The 14339-nt window shown below is 37.7% G+C and overlaps 1 protein-coding gene across 4 annotated transcripts in view; it reads right to left on the bottom strand.

Annotated features, from left to right (window-relative positions):
- Positions 1-10393: 10393 nt before the first annotated feature.
- Positions 10394-14339, bottom strand: part of LOC133645330 (uncharacterized) — a 37290-nt gene continuing 33344 nt past the window's right edge. For 3 of the 4 annotated variants that reach the window (XR_009825009.1, XM_062040221.1, XM_062040222.1), the window contains one exon: positions 10394-10761. Coding sequence is in view for 3 of the 4 variants with exons in the window: in XM_062040221.1 (XP_061896205.1) it covers positions 10519-10761 (243 nt within the window). In the remaining variant the exon portion in view is untranslated. The remainder of the gene's footprint in view (positions 10762-14339) is intronic. The other variant, XM_062040223.1, reaches the window with a different exon arrangement.

Genomic DNA, 14339 nt, shown 5'->3' with positions numbered 1-14339 from the left:
TTGGAGTATCAGTTGTGTGTCTATATTTGGTCATTGCTACACACCTGGTTGTGTGCTTTCCTGCAAATGTGATCTGGACAACAAACATATCTTTGGAGAGACAGTGTATATTGTTACCTTTTCTGACTGTGATGAGGTGTTCATTTTGTTGAGAGTTCTCACTGTTAACTATTTTGATGAACACCTTCACACTTATGTGATTAAAAAGACTAATTTCAAGTGATGAATCTGAAAGATGCAACTGATGCTTTGCCACTTGATGTATATGAGCTAAAGATGTCCGATAATATCGGTCTGCTGATATTATCGGCCGAAAAATGCGTTAAAATGTAATATCGAAAATTATCGGTATCGTTTTTTAAATTTTTTTATTAAATCCACATAATAAACACAAGATACACTTACAATTAGTGCACCAACCCAAAAAACCTCCCTCCCCCATTTACACTCATTCACACAAAAGAGTTGTTTCTTTCTGTTATTAATATTCTGCTTCCTACATTATATATCAATATATATCAATACAGTCTGCAAGGGATACAGTCCGTAAGCACACATGATTGTGCGTGCTGCTGCTCCACTAATAGTACTAACCTTTAACAGTTCATTTTACAAATTTTCATTAATTACTAGTTTCTATGTAACTGTTTTTATATTGTTTTACTTTCTTTTTTATTCAAGAAAATGTTTTTAATTGATCTTTTATTTGATTCATTTTTTAAAAAAGTACCTTATCTTCACCATACCTGGTTGTCCAAATTAGGCATAATAATGTGTTAATTCCACGACTGCATATATCGGTTGATATCTGTATCGGTAATTAAAGAGTTGGACAATATCGGCATATCGGCAAAAAGCCATTATCGGACATCCCTAATATGAGCTGAGAGATTCTGAATTGGACTTACTGACAAGATACAGACTTATTTCCTAAATGTTGTGACTTGTAATGAATAGAAGGAATTTTTGAATTAAATGCCAATTAAATTTCAATTATGTTGTTTTTTTTATATAGCATAGCATGCACACACACACAAGTGTTGCCAATATACACAAAATGTGTTTAATTTGAGTAACACAAACATTTGTTACTAAAACCTACACATTTACTGTGTTAATATAAGTAACAAAGTTAATGTGTTAAAATTGACAAATTGAGTTGTCCCCCTCTGGACATGGAGATGTGTAAAAAAACAACACAAATTGTGTTATTTCCAACACATTCGTTTTAAGAGTGCACCTCTGGCTATTGCCCAAGTGTCTTTTAATGGCAGCTATAGACTCTGGAAGGGAACGTGCGCCCTCCTGTGGACTTCTGCCGCAATTGCTCATAAAGAAATTCATTATTTCCAAGTGTGCCTTATTTAGCTTCCCAGACTTCACAGTACTTATATAGCCCTAAATCACGAGTGTCTCAAAGGGCTGCACAAGCCACACCAACATCCTGAACTCACATCCCACATCTGGGCATAGTGTTGCATCATCCCACACATCACTCCTTCACCCCACATTATATATATATATATATATATACATATATATATATATATATACATATATATATATATAAAATTTAAAAAATGCTAGAAAAATAATCTGTGATTAATCACAGATCTAGAGTGTGATTAATCTGATTAAAACAAATTAATCACTTGACAGCCCTTAGATATACTGTATAAATGTTAATTTTTGTATATGTATATATACATATACAGTATGTACAGTATATATATGTAGCTGAGTGGTTAACACTGGTAACTGTGCACCAAGGGGTACTGGGTACAAATCCCGGTCAGGTTACAAGACTCCAGCCAAAAGAGTCAGTGTTTTTTTACACGTCCATTTGTAGTTAACTGAGACAGGTTCTCATTTAAATATGTCATTGGGGCACGAGAAAGAGTAGCTGAGTGGTTAAAGCAGCTAGCTTCCAATCAAAGAGGACTGGGTTCAAATCCCAGTCATGGCCGAGCAGTGACTGGGTAAACTCCGGCTGGAGGAGTTACTTTTTTGTATCATAGTTTACTGAGACAGTTTCTCAATTAAATATGTCATTGGGGCCCGAAGTCTTGGCTCCAGCAGACCAATGATAGTTGAGTGGTTAAGGCAGCTAGCTGTCACTCAAAGGGGATTGGTTTCAAATCCACGTCATGTCGTGCAGTGACTAGGAAAGCTCCAACTGGAAGAGTTGCTGTTTTATATCCTAGTTTACTAGGACAGGTTATGTCATTGGGGCACGAAAACTGTGAAATGGCAGACAAAAGATAGCCAAGTGGTTATAGCAGCTAGCTCCCAATCAAAGGGTACTAGGTTCAAATCCAAGTCATGGTCCAGCAGTGACTAGGAAGGCTCCAGCTTGGGAGTTATTGTTTTATATCATAATTTTCTGAAACAGCTTCTCAAATAAATATGTCATTGGGGCCCGAAATCTGTTGTGTATTGTTTTGTTGATTGATTAATAAATTCATAAAAATATTTAAAAAATAAACATATATAAATCAAATGTTAACAACCAAATGTAGATACTTTTTCTTATGCTTTCTTTTACACCTGTTGGGAGTGCATTCCACATTGATGTGGCATAGAAAGAGAATGAGTTAAGACCTTTGTTAGATCGGAATCTGGGTTTAACGTGGTTAGTGGAGCTCCCCCTGGTGTTGTGGTTATGGCGGTCATTTACGTTATGGAAGTAGTTTGACATGTACTTCGGTTTCAGGGAGGTGTAGCGGATTTTATAGACTAGGCTCAGTGCAAGTTGTTTTACTCTGTCCTCCACCTTGAGCCAGCCCACTTTGGAGAAGTGGGTAGGAGTGAGGTGGGATCTGGGGTGGAGGTCTAGAGTAATCTGACTAGCTTGTTCTGGGATGTTTGGAGTTTAGATTTGAGGGTTTTAGAGGTGCTAGGGTACCAGGAGGTGCATGCATAATCAAAAAAGGGTTGAACGAGAGTTCCCGCCAGAATCCTCAAGGTGCTTTTGTTGACCAGAGAGGAGATTCTGTAGAGAAATCTCGTTCGTTGTTTGACCTTTTTGATTACCTTGGTTGCCATTTTATCACAGGAAAGATTAGCCTCTAGAATGGAACCTAGGTAGGTGACCTCATCTTTCCTGGTGAGAACAACGTCACCCACTTTTATAGTGAAGTCATTGACTTTCTTAAGGTTGATGTGGGACCCAAACAGGATGGATTCCGTTTTACCCAAGTGTATGGATAGCTTGTTGTCAGCGAGCCAGGTGCAAGTTCTACAGAGTTCAGCACTGAGGATTTTCTCCACCTGTGACTTGTCCTTGCCGGATACCAGCAAGGTCGAGTCATCCGCAAACAAAAACAATTCACAAATAAAACCCATTGAGCTAGACCTCCTGCTGTCGTACCGTCTCCTTCCCCCTTCGTCTTACGTAACAGTACCGGTACCAAAATGTATTTTGATACTTTTCTAAAAAAAGGGTACCACAAAAAATTGCATTATTGGCTTTATTTGAACAAAACATCTTAGTGTACATGAAACATATGTTTATTATTGTCATTTAGTCCTCAAATAAAATAGTGAACATACTAGACAACTTGTCTTTTAGTAATAAGTAAACAAACAAAGACTCCTAATTAGTCTGCTGACGTATGCATTAACATATTGTGTCATTTATACACCTATTATTTTGTACACATTATGAGGGACAAACTGCAAAAATTGATTATTAATCTACTTGTTCATTTGCTGTTAAAATCTGCTTATTTTCTGTTTTAACATGTTCTATCTACACTTTTGTTCAAATGTAATAATCACTTATTCTTCTCTTCTTTGATACTTTACATTAGTTTTGGATGATACCACACATTTAGGTATGGATCTGATACCAAGTAGTTACAGGATCATACATTGGTCATTTTCAAAGTCCTCATGTGTCCAGGGACATATTTACTGACTTTATAAACATAATATACATTTTAAAAAAAGGAAAAAAGATTTTGTGACGATAAAAAATATCGATGTAATCATAGTAGTATCGACTAGATACGCTCTTGTACTTGGTATCATTACAGTGGATGTCAGGTGTAGATCCACCCATGGCATTTGTTTACATTGTGACGGCGGTGAGATATTGTATCCTCCTACGGTGTGTAGTGAAGCATGTTTAGCTATTCCTCATCCTCCAGTGATAATGCTACTTGTAAAAAACTTACTTTATTTGTCGCCATGGAGGCCAGGATTAGTGATTTAGAAGTAGCTGAAACACTGTGGATGTGTGTTAGCTGCGAGCTAGTTAGCCATGTCTTAAAGCAGCTCTTCCTGAGGGTGTTTCAGTGTTATAACTTCACCTTTATCTTGACTTTTTACACCAAAATGCGTCCATTCTCCCTTTTCTGTCTACACACTGTGTCTGCTTGTAAGTACTCTGTGTGTGTGTGCTGCCCAACAGCAGTAAAACCAGCAATGTCATGATTGACTATTTGCTTGATCAGTAACTTAACAAAGCTCCAAAGTTTTGGTTCACCTCCATCGTAGTTCACTAAGACGGGTCCTCCATTATATTTGTCATTAGGGCCTGGAATCTAGCTCTGCAAGACCTGGGATAGCTGAGTGGTTAACACTGTTGGCCACCAAGCAAGGGGTACTGGGTTCAAATCCCAGTAGGGAGTTAGTGTTTTGTTTCACTATCATTGTGATTTTGTGAGACAGGTTCTCAATTAAATATGTCATTGGGGCCCGAAATCTAGCTTCAAGAAGACCAAGAATAGCTTAGTGCTCAAAGCAGCTAGTGCCCAATCAAATGGGACTGGGTTCAAATCCCAGTCAGATCGTTTGGTGACTAGGAAAGATCCAGTCAGAGAAATTACTCTTTTATATCATAGTTTTGTAACATGTATTTAAAACAGCAGAGTGCTCCTGTCACAGAAAGGATCTTTGACCTGCATTTTTCCACAGTACAGTGCTCCTGTCAAACAAGATCTTTGATTAGTGTTTTGTAACACCTCCACTCCACTGTATTATCCTGAATCAGATGCACCTGTGTGAGGTGGTTAGCTGCATAAAGACACCTGTCCAATCAGTAAGAGCCAAACATTCAGCATGGCTAAGAGCAAAGAGCTGTCCAAAGACACCAGAGACAAAATGGTACAACTCCACAAGGATGGAAAGGGCTACGGTAGTGATGGGTTGATGAGGCGTCATGAAGCGTTTCGACACATTGCAAAACTGTATTGATACTGTGTCACTAAATACTGACATCTGCTGGACATTAAAAATTCCTACAGGCAACATATGGACCGACTCAACTGACACTGATTTTATGACCTAGTATATACAATAATATAAATCCAGAGGAGTCATGGGAGAAAGTGTTGTGGACAGTGTTTTATCACATCTCCATCATAGTTTACAGACACAGGTTCACCATTACATCTGGTCTTAAGAAAACCCAAGGTAGCTCAGTGGGTAACATCAATACTGTTAACCAAGGGGTACTGGGTTCAAGTCCCACTTACAGTTTTATATCATAGTTTACTGAGACAGGTTCTCAATTAAATGTTTCATTGGGGCCCGAAAACTTTGTTCTAGAAGACCAAAGATAGCTGAAGGGTTAAACAGCTACCTCCCAATCAAAGGGTTCTGGGTTCAATCCCAGTCTGGTCACTCTAAAACTAGTAAATATTGAGTCAGAGCAATTAATCTTTTAAATGAAAGTTTACTGAGACAGTTCTCAATTATATATGTCATTGGGGCCCGGAAATCTGGCAATTGTATGGCCGAGGATAGCTGAATGGTTAAACATCTAGCTCCCAACAAAGGGTTCATGGGTTCAATCCCAGTCCAAGGTCCAAGCAAGGGTGGGGAGTAGCGTTATGTGGGGGTGTATCACCTCCCCCACACAGAGTAAAGTCAAGTGGTAGCTGGTTAATTAACTTATAGTTAAAAAGGTAAGTATGAGTAATAATAATAACTAATAGTCTATAGTCCAAAAGTCAAGGGTAACCTCGGGGGTTAGCTCCTCCTCCTTGCCGAGGCTAAAGTTGGCTGGGATGGGCGGGAATAGAAAGATAGATAATTAATTCATTGTGAGTGTTGACCAATCAGCTCTCCTGGTCTGACTAATTGCAGTTCAGATAATGAAAAAAAACAAACTGCAATTGATAAAATAAAAAAAATAAAAAATTGGATGATTAAAAAATAAGATTAAAAAAAACATGTCTGTCATGTAATTGCAATTGAGATAATTACAATTGAGTTAATTGAGATAATTGGAATGGAGATATTTAATTTTAATTATGTCAATTGAGATAATTAATTATCTCAATTAATTATGATAATTAATTGAGATAATTAATTATCTCAATTAATTATCATAATTAATTATCTCAATTGACATAATTAAAATTAATTATCTCCATTCCAATTATCTCAATTAATTATCTCAATTAATTATCTCAATTAACTCAATTGTAATTATCTCAATTGCAATTACATGACAGACATGTTTTTTTTAATCTTATTTTTTTATTATCCAATTTTTTTTATTTTTATTGTATCAATTGCAGTTTTGTTTTTTTTCATTATCTCAACTGCAATTAGTCAGACCAGGAGAGCTGATTGGTCAACACTCACAATGAATTAATTATCTATCTTTCTATTCCCGCCCATCCCAGCCAACTTTAGCCTCGGCAAGGAGGAGGAGCTAACCCCCGAGGTTACCCTTGACTTTTGGACTATAGACTATTTGTTATTATTATTACTCATACTTACCTTTTTAACTATAAGTTAATTAACCAGCTACCACTTGACTTTACTCTGTGTGGGGGAGGTGATACACCCCCACATAACGCTACTCCCCACCCTTGCTTGGACCTTGGACTGGGATTGAACCCATGAACCCTTTGTTGGGAGCTAGATGTTTAACCATTCAGCTATCCTCGGCCATACAATTACCAGATTTCCGGGCCCCAATGACATATATAATTGAGAACTGTCTCAGTAAACTTTCGTTTAAAAGACTAATTGCTCTGAGTGGATATTTAGTAGTTGTAGAGCGACCAGACTGGGATTGAACCCAGAACCCTTTGATTGTAAGCTAGCTGTTTAACCATTCAGCCATCCTTGCTCTTGTTGTTACCAGATTTCCGGGCCCCAATGACATATATAATTGAGAACTGTCTCAGTAAACTTTCATTTAAAAGACTAATTGCTCTGAGTGGGTATTTACTAGTTTTAGAGTGACCTGACTGGGATTGAACCCAGAACCCTTTGATTGGAAGGTAGCTGTTTAACCCTTCAGCTATCTTTTGTCTTCTAGAATAAAATTTTAGGGCCCCAATGAAACATTTAATTGAGAACCTGTCTCAGTAAACTATGATATAAAACTGTAAGTGGGACTTGAACCCAGTACCCCTTGGTTAACAGTATTGATGTTACCCACTGAGCTACCTTGGGTTTTCTTAAGACCAGATGTAATGGTGAACCTGTGTCTGTAAACTATGATAGAGATGTGATAAAACACTGTCCACAACACTTTCTCCCATGACTCCTCTGGATCATCCAAATGGTCATTGGCAAACTTAAGACGGGCCTTAACATGTTCTGGTTTAAGCAGGGGAACCTTCCGTGCCATGCATGATTTCAAACCATGACGTTATTACCAACAGTGACCATGGAAACAGTGGTCCCAGCTCTTTTCAGGTCATTGACCAAGTCCTGCCGTGTAGTCCTGGGCTGATTCCTCACCTTTCTTAGCATCATTGAGACCCCACCAGGTGATATCTTGCATGGGGCTCCACTCCCATTGAGATTGACCGTCATGTTTAGCTTCTTCCATTTTCTAATGATTGCTCCAACAGTGGACCTTTTTTCACCAAGCTGCTTGGCAATTTCTCCGTAGCCCTTTCCATCCTTGTGGAGTTGTACCATTTTGTCTCTGGTGTCTTTGGACAGCTCTTTGCTCTTAGCCATGCTGAATGTTTGGCTCTTACTGATTGGACAGGTGTCTTTATGCAGCTAACGACCTCACACAGGTGCATCTGATTCAGGATAATACAGTGGAGTGCTCCTGTCACAGAACACTAATCAAAGATCTTGTTTGACGGGAGCACTGTACTGTGGAAGAATGCAGGTCAAAGATCCTTTCTAAGACAGGAGCACTCTGCTGTTTTAAATACATGTTACAAAACACTAATCAAAGATCTTAATGGAGCTCCTGGTCTGACTAACTGCATTTGAGATAATAAAAAAGTTGAAATAATTGGATAATAAAAAAATATGATTAATAAAAACATGTCTAATTGCAATTGTGATAAAAAAAATTAGATAATAAAAAACACAAATTTGTATAATTAATTATCTTAATAATTAATTATCAATACAATTATCTTTTAATTAAATTATTCCACTAGTTCTACTTCCTCCATTTTTTCCCCAATTATCTTTCTTGTATTTGGTTTATTCATTATCCAATTAGAATTGTTTCATCTATTTTATTATCTCAATTGCAATTAGTCAGACCAGGAGAGCTGATTGGTCAACACTCACAATGAATTAATTATCTATCTTTCTATTCCCACCCATCCCAGCATAGGAATTACTGATACACCCCCACATCGTCCGGCATCCCCACTTCTGCATACTTTGGCTTGGCAAGCCGATCGACCTGACAGGGATTGAACCCAGAACCCTTTGATTGAGAGATAGCTGTTTAACCATTCAGCTATCCTTGGTCTATCTTGTTACCAGATTTCGGGCCCCAATGACATATATAATTGAGAACCTTTAAACTATCATACAAAAGATTTATTCCTCTGACAAGATCTTTACCTGTTTCAGAGTGACCTGACTGGGATTTGGACCCAGAACCCTTTGATTGGGAGCTAGCTGCTTTAAACATTCAGCTATCCTTGGTATTCTTGAAGGCAGATTTCGGTCCCCAATGACATATTTAATTATATGTGATTTAGAACCTGTCTCAGTAAACTATGATATAAAAGAGTAATTTCTCTGACTGGATCTTTCCTAGTCACCAAACGATCTGACTGGGATTTGAACCCAGTCCCATTTGATTGGGCACTAGCTGCTTTGACCACTAAGCTATTCTTGGTCTTCTTGAAGCTAGATTTCGGGCCCCAATGACATATTTAATTGAGAACCTGTCTCACAAAATCACAATGATAGTGAAACAAAACACTAACTCCCTACTGGGATTTGAACCCAGTACCCCTTGCTTGGTGGCCAACAGTGTTAACCACTCAGCTATCCCAGGTCTTGCAGAGCTAGATTCCAGGCCCTAATGACAAATATAATGGAGGACCCGTCTTAGTGAACTACGATGGAGGTGAACCAAAACTTTGGAGCTTTGTTAAGTTACTGATCAAGCAAATAGTCAATCATGACATTGCTGGTTTTACTGCTGTTGGGCAGCACACACACACAGAGTACTTACAAGCAGACACAGTGTGTAGACAGAAAAGGGAGAATGGACGCATTTTGGTGTAAAAAGTCAAGATAAAGGTGAAGTTATAACACTGAAACACCCTCAGGAAGAGCTGCTTTAAGACATGGCTAACTAGCTCGCAGCTAACACACATCCACAGTGTTTCAGCTACTTCTAAATCACTAATCCTGGCCTCCATGGCGACAAATAAAGTAAGTTTTTTACAAGTAGCATTATCACTGGAGGATGAGGAATACCTAAACATGCTTCACTACACACCGTAGGAGGATACAATATCTCACCGCCGTCACAATGTAAACAAATACCATGGGTGGATCTACACCTGACATCTACTGTAATGATACCAAGTACAAGAGCGTATGTAGTCGATACTACTATGATTACATCGATATTTTTTATCGTCACAAAATCTTTTTTCCTTTTTTTTGTAAATGTATATTATGTTTATAAAGTCAGTAAATACGTCCCTGGACACATGAGGACTTTGAAAATGACCAATGTATGATCCTGTAACTACTTGGTATCAGATCGATACCTAAATGTGTGGTATCATCCAAAACTAATGTAAAGTATCAAAGAAGAGAAGAATAAGTGATTATTACATTTGAACAAAAGTGTAGATAGAAAATGTTGAAACAGAAAATAAGCAGATTTTAACAGCAAATGAACAAGTAGATTAATAATCAATTTTTGCAGTTTGTCCCTCATAATGTGTACAAAATAATAGGTGTATAAATGACACAATATGTTACTGCATATGTCAGCAGACTAATTAGGAGTCTTTGTTTGTTTACTTATTACTAAAAGACAAGTTGTCTAGTATGTTCACTATTTTATTTGAGGACTAAATGACAATAATAAACATATGTTTCATGTACACTAAGATGTTTTGTTCAAATAAAGCTAATAATGCAATTTTTTGTGGTACCCTTTTTTTACAAAAGTATCAAAATACATTTTGGTACCGGTACTGTTACGTAAGACGAAGGGGGAAGGAGACGGTACGACAGCAGGAGGTCTAGCTCAACGGGTTTTATTTGAGCTTGATGATTACGTCGGGTGTGTATGCTACTATGTGTGTGGATGCAGGGCTATGTGTAGAAGTTAACCAAATATAAGTTACCAGAGGTTATTGTAAGTGTGTGTTGGTTGTGGCAGCAAAGAAGTCCAGAGGGGCGAAGCAAAAGAGGTTCGTGATCCGAGCGAGGTCCGTGGGGGCAGGAGAGAGGCGTCCAGAAGTCCAAGTCCGAGTGCGGAGGTCGAGGAAGGCAGTCAGAGTCCAGGGGGAAGATCGGCAGGTGAGGCGCACGGCTCACTGCGGAGACACGGAGGAACTGTGGGAACAGGAGATGCCATTTTTAGGTTTTGTAGGGACTCCTGATGACGTTTTGAGACATCTCCTACAACTACAGCACCAGAATTGTACTGCTGAAGCAAGTCAGTTTTTTGGAATTTTTACGACATTTTAGCAAAAAATGTTTTTCTTAAAAAATGCATTTTCTTACATTTTCTTACATTTACGGGTTTAGTCGGGACTCCTGATGACGTTTTGAGACATCTCCTACAACTACAGCACCAGAATTGTGCTGCTCAAACAAGTCCGTTTTTTGGAATTTTTACGACAGGATCCCCCCTTATGACATTTTAGCAAAAAATGTTTTTCGTAAAAAATGCATTTTCTTACATTTACGGGTTTAGTCGGGACTCCTGATGACGTTTTGAGACATCTCCTACAACTACAGCACCAGAATTGTGCTGCTGAAGCAAGTCTGTTTTTTGAATTTTTTTTTGTAAAAAAAAAGTTTTCCCAAAAAAAGCATTTTATGCCATTTTTAGGTTTTGTAGGGACTCCTGATGACGTTTTAAGACATCTCCTACAACTACAGCACCAGAATTGTACTGCTGAAGCAAGTCCGTTTTTTGGCATTTTTACGACATTTTTGCAAAAAATGTTTTTCGTAAAAAATGCATTTTCTTACATTTTCTTACATTTACGGGTTTAGTCAGGACTCCTGATGACGTTTTGAGACATTTCCTACAACTACAGCACCAGAATTGTGCTGCTGAAGCAAGTCCGTTTTTTGGCATTTTTACGACAGGGTCCCCCCTTACGACATTTTAGCAAAAAATGTTTTTCGTAAAAAATGCATTTTCTTACATTTTCTTACATTTACGGGTTTAGTCGGGACTCCTGATGACGTTTTGAGACATCTCCTACAACTACAGCACCAGAATTGTGCTGCTGAAGCAAGTCTGTTTTTTGAATTTTTTTTTGTAAAAAAAAAGTTTTCCCAAAAAAAGCATTTTATGCCATTTTTAGGTTTTGTAGGGACTCCTGATGACGTTTTGAGACATCTCCTACAACTACAGCACCAGAATTGTACTGCTGAATCAAGTCCGTTTTTTGGCATTTTTACGACAGGGTCCCCCCTTACGACATTTTATCAAAAAATGTTTTTCGTAAAAAATGCATTTTCTTACATTTTCTTACATTTACGGGTTTAGTCGGGACTCCTGATGATGTTTTGAGACATCTCCTACAACTACAGCACCAGAATTGTGCTGCTCAAACAAGTCCGTTTTTTGAATTTTTTTTTGTAAAAAAAAAGTTTTCCCAAAAAAAGCATTTTATGCCATTTTTAGGTTTTGTAGGGACTTCTGATGACGTTTTAAGACATCTCCTACAACTACAGCAGCAGAATTGTGCTGCTGAATCAAGTCCGTTTTTTGGCATTTTTACGACAGGGTCCCCCCTTACGACATTTTAGCAAAAAATGTTTTTCTTAAAAAATGCATTTTCTTACATTTACGGGTTTAGTCGGGACTCCTGATGACGTTTTGAGACATCTCCTACAACTACAGCACCAGAATTGTGCTGCTGAATCAAGTCCGTTTTTTGGAATTTTTACGACATTTTTGCAAAAAATGTTTTTCGTAAAAAATGCATTTTCTTACATTTACGGGTTTAGTCGGGACTCCTGATGACGTTTTGAGACATTTCCTACAACTACAGCACCAGAATTGTGCTGCTGAAGCAAGTCCGTTTTTTGGCATTTTTACGACAGGGTCCCCCCTTACGACATTTTAGCAAAAAATGTTTTTCGTAAAAAATGCATTTTCTTACATTTTCTTACATTTACGGGTTTAGTCGGGACTCCTGATGACGTTTTGAGACATCTCCTACAACTACAGCACCAGAATTGTGCTGCTGAAGCAAGTCTGTTTTTTGAATTTTTTTTTGTAAAAAAAAAGTTTTCCCAAAAAAAGCATTTTATGCCATTTTTAGGTTTTGTAGGGACTCCTGATGACGTTTTGAGACATCTCCTACAACTACAGCACCAGAATTGTACTGCTGAATCAAGTCCGTTTTTTGGCATTTTTACGACAGGGTCCCCCCTTACGACATTTTATCAAAAAATGTTTTTCGTAAAAAATGCATTTTCTTACATTTTCTTACATTTACGGGTTTAGTCGGGACTCCTGATGATGTTTTGAGACATCTCCTACAACTACAGCACCAGAATTGTGCTGCTCAAACAAGTCCGTTTTTTGAATTTTTTTTTGTAAAAAAAAAGTTTTCCCAAAAAAAGCATTTTATGCCATTTTTAGGTTTTGTAGGGACTTCTGATGACGTTTTAAGACATCTCCTACAACTACAGCAGCAGAATTGTGCTGCTGAATCAAGTCCGTTTTTTGGCATTTTTACGACAGGGTCCCCCCTTACGACATTTTAGCAAAAAATGTTTTTCTTAAAAAATGCATTTTCTTACATTTACGGGTTTAGTCGGGACTCCTGATGACGTTTTGAGACATCTCCTACAACTACAGCACCAGAATTGTGCTGCTCAAACAAGTCCGTTTTTTTAATTTTTTTTTGTAAAAAAAAAGTTTTCCCAAAAAAAGCATTTTATGCCATTTTTAGGTTTTGTAGGGACTCCTGATGACGTTTTGAGACATCTCCTACAACTACAGCACCAGAATTGTGCTGCTGAAGCAAGTCTGTTTTTTGAATTTTTTTTTGTAAAAAAAAAGTTTTCCCAAAAAAAGCATTTTATGCCATTTTTAGGTTTTGTAGGGACTCCTGATGACGTTTTGAGACATCTCCTACAACTACAGCACCAGAATTGTACTGCTGAATCAAGTCCGTTTTTTGGCATTTTTACGACAGGGTCCCCCCTTACGACATTTTATCAAAAAATGTTTTTCGTAAAAAATGCATTTTCTTACATTTTCTTACATTTACGGGTTTAGTCGGGACTCCTGATGACGTTTTGAGACATCTCCTACAACTACAGCACCAGAATTGTGCTGCTGAAGCAAGTCTGTTTTTTGAATTTTTTTTTGTAAAAAAAAAGTTTTCCCAAAAAAAGCATTTTATGCCATTTTTAGGTTTTGTAGGGACTCCTGATGACGTTTTGAGACATCTCCTACAACTACAGCACCAGAATTGTACTGCTGAAGCAAGTCCGTTTTTTGGCATTTTTACGACAGGGTCCCCCCTTACGACATTTTAGCAAAAAATGTTTTTCGTAAAAAATGCATTTTCTTGCATTTACGGGTTTAGTCGGGACTCCTGATGACGTTTTGAGACATCTCCTACAACTACAGCACCAGAATTGTGCTGCTCAAACAAGTCCGTTTTTTGAATTTTTTTTTGTAAAAAAAGTTTTCCCAAAAAAAGCATTTTATGCCATTTTTAGGTTTTGTAGGGACTCCTGATGACGTTTTGAGACATCTCCTACAACTACAGCACCAGAATTGTACTGCTGAATCAAGTCCGTTTTTTGGCATTTTTACGACAGGGTCCCCCCTTACGACATTTTATCAAAAAATGTTTTTCGTAAAAAATGCATTTTCTTACATTTTCTTACATTTACGGGTTTAGTCGGGACTCCTGATGATGTTTTGAGAC

Source organism: Entelurus aequoreus, unplaced genomic scaffold (genome assembly GCF_033978785.1).
Source record: "Entelurus aequoreus isolate RoL-2023_Sb unplaced genomic scaffold, RoL_Eaeq_v1.1 HiC_scaffold_41, whole genome shotgun sequence".
In the NCBI taxonomy this organism is placed as follows: domain Eukaryota; kingdom Metazoa; phylum Chordata; class Actinopteri; order Syngnathiformes; family Syngnathidae; genus Entelurus; species Entelurus aequoreus.
This window is presented reverse-complemented; position numbering and strand designations above follow the sequence as displayed.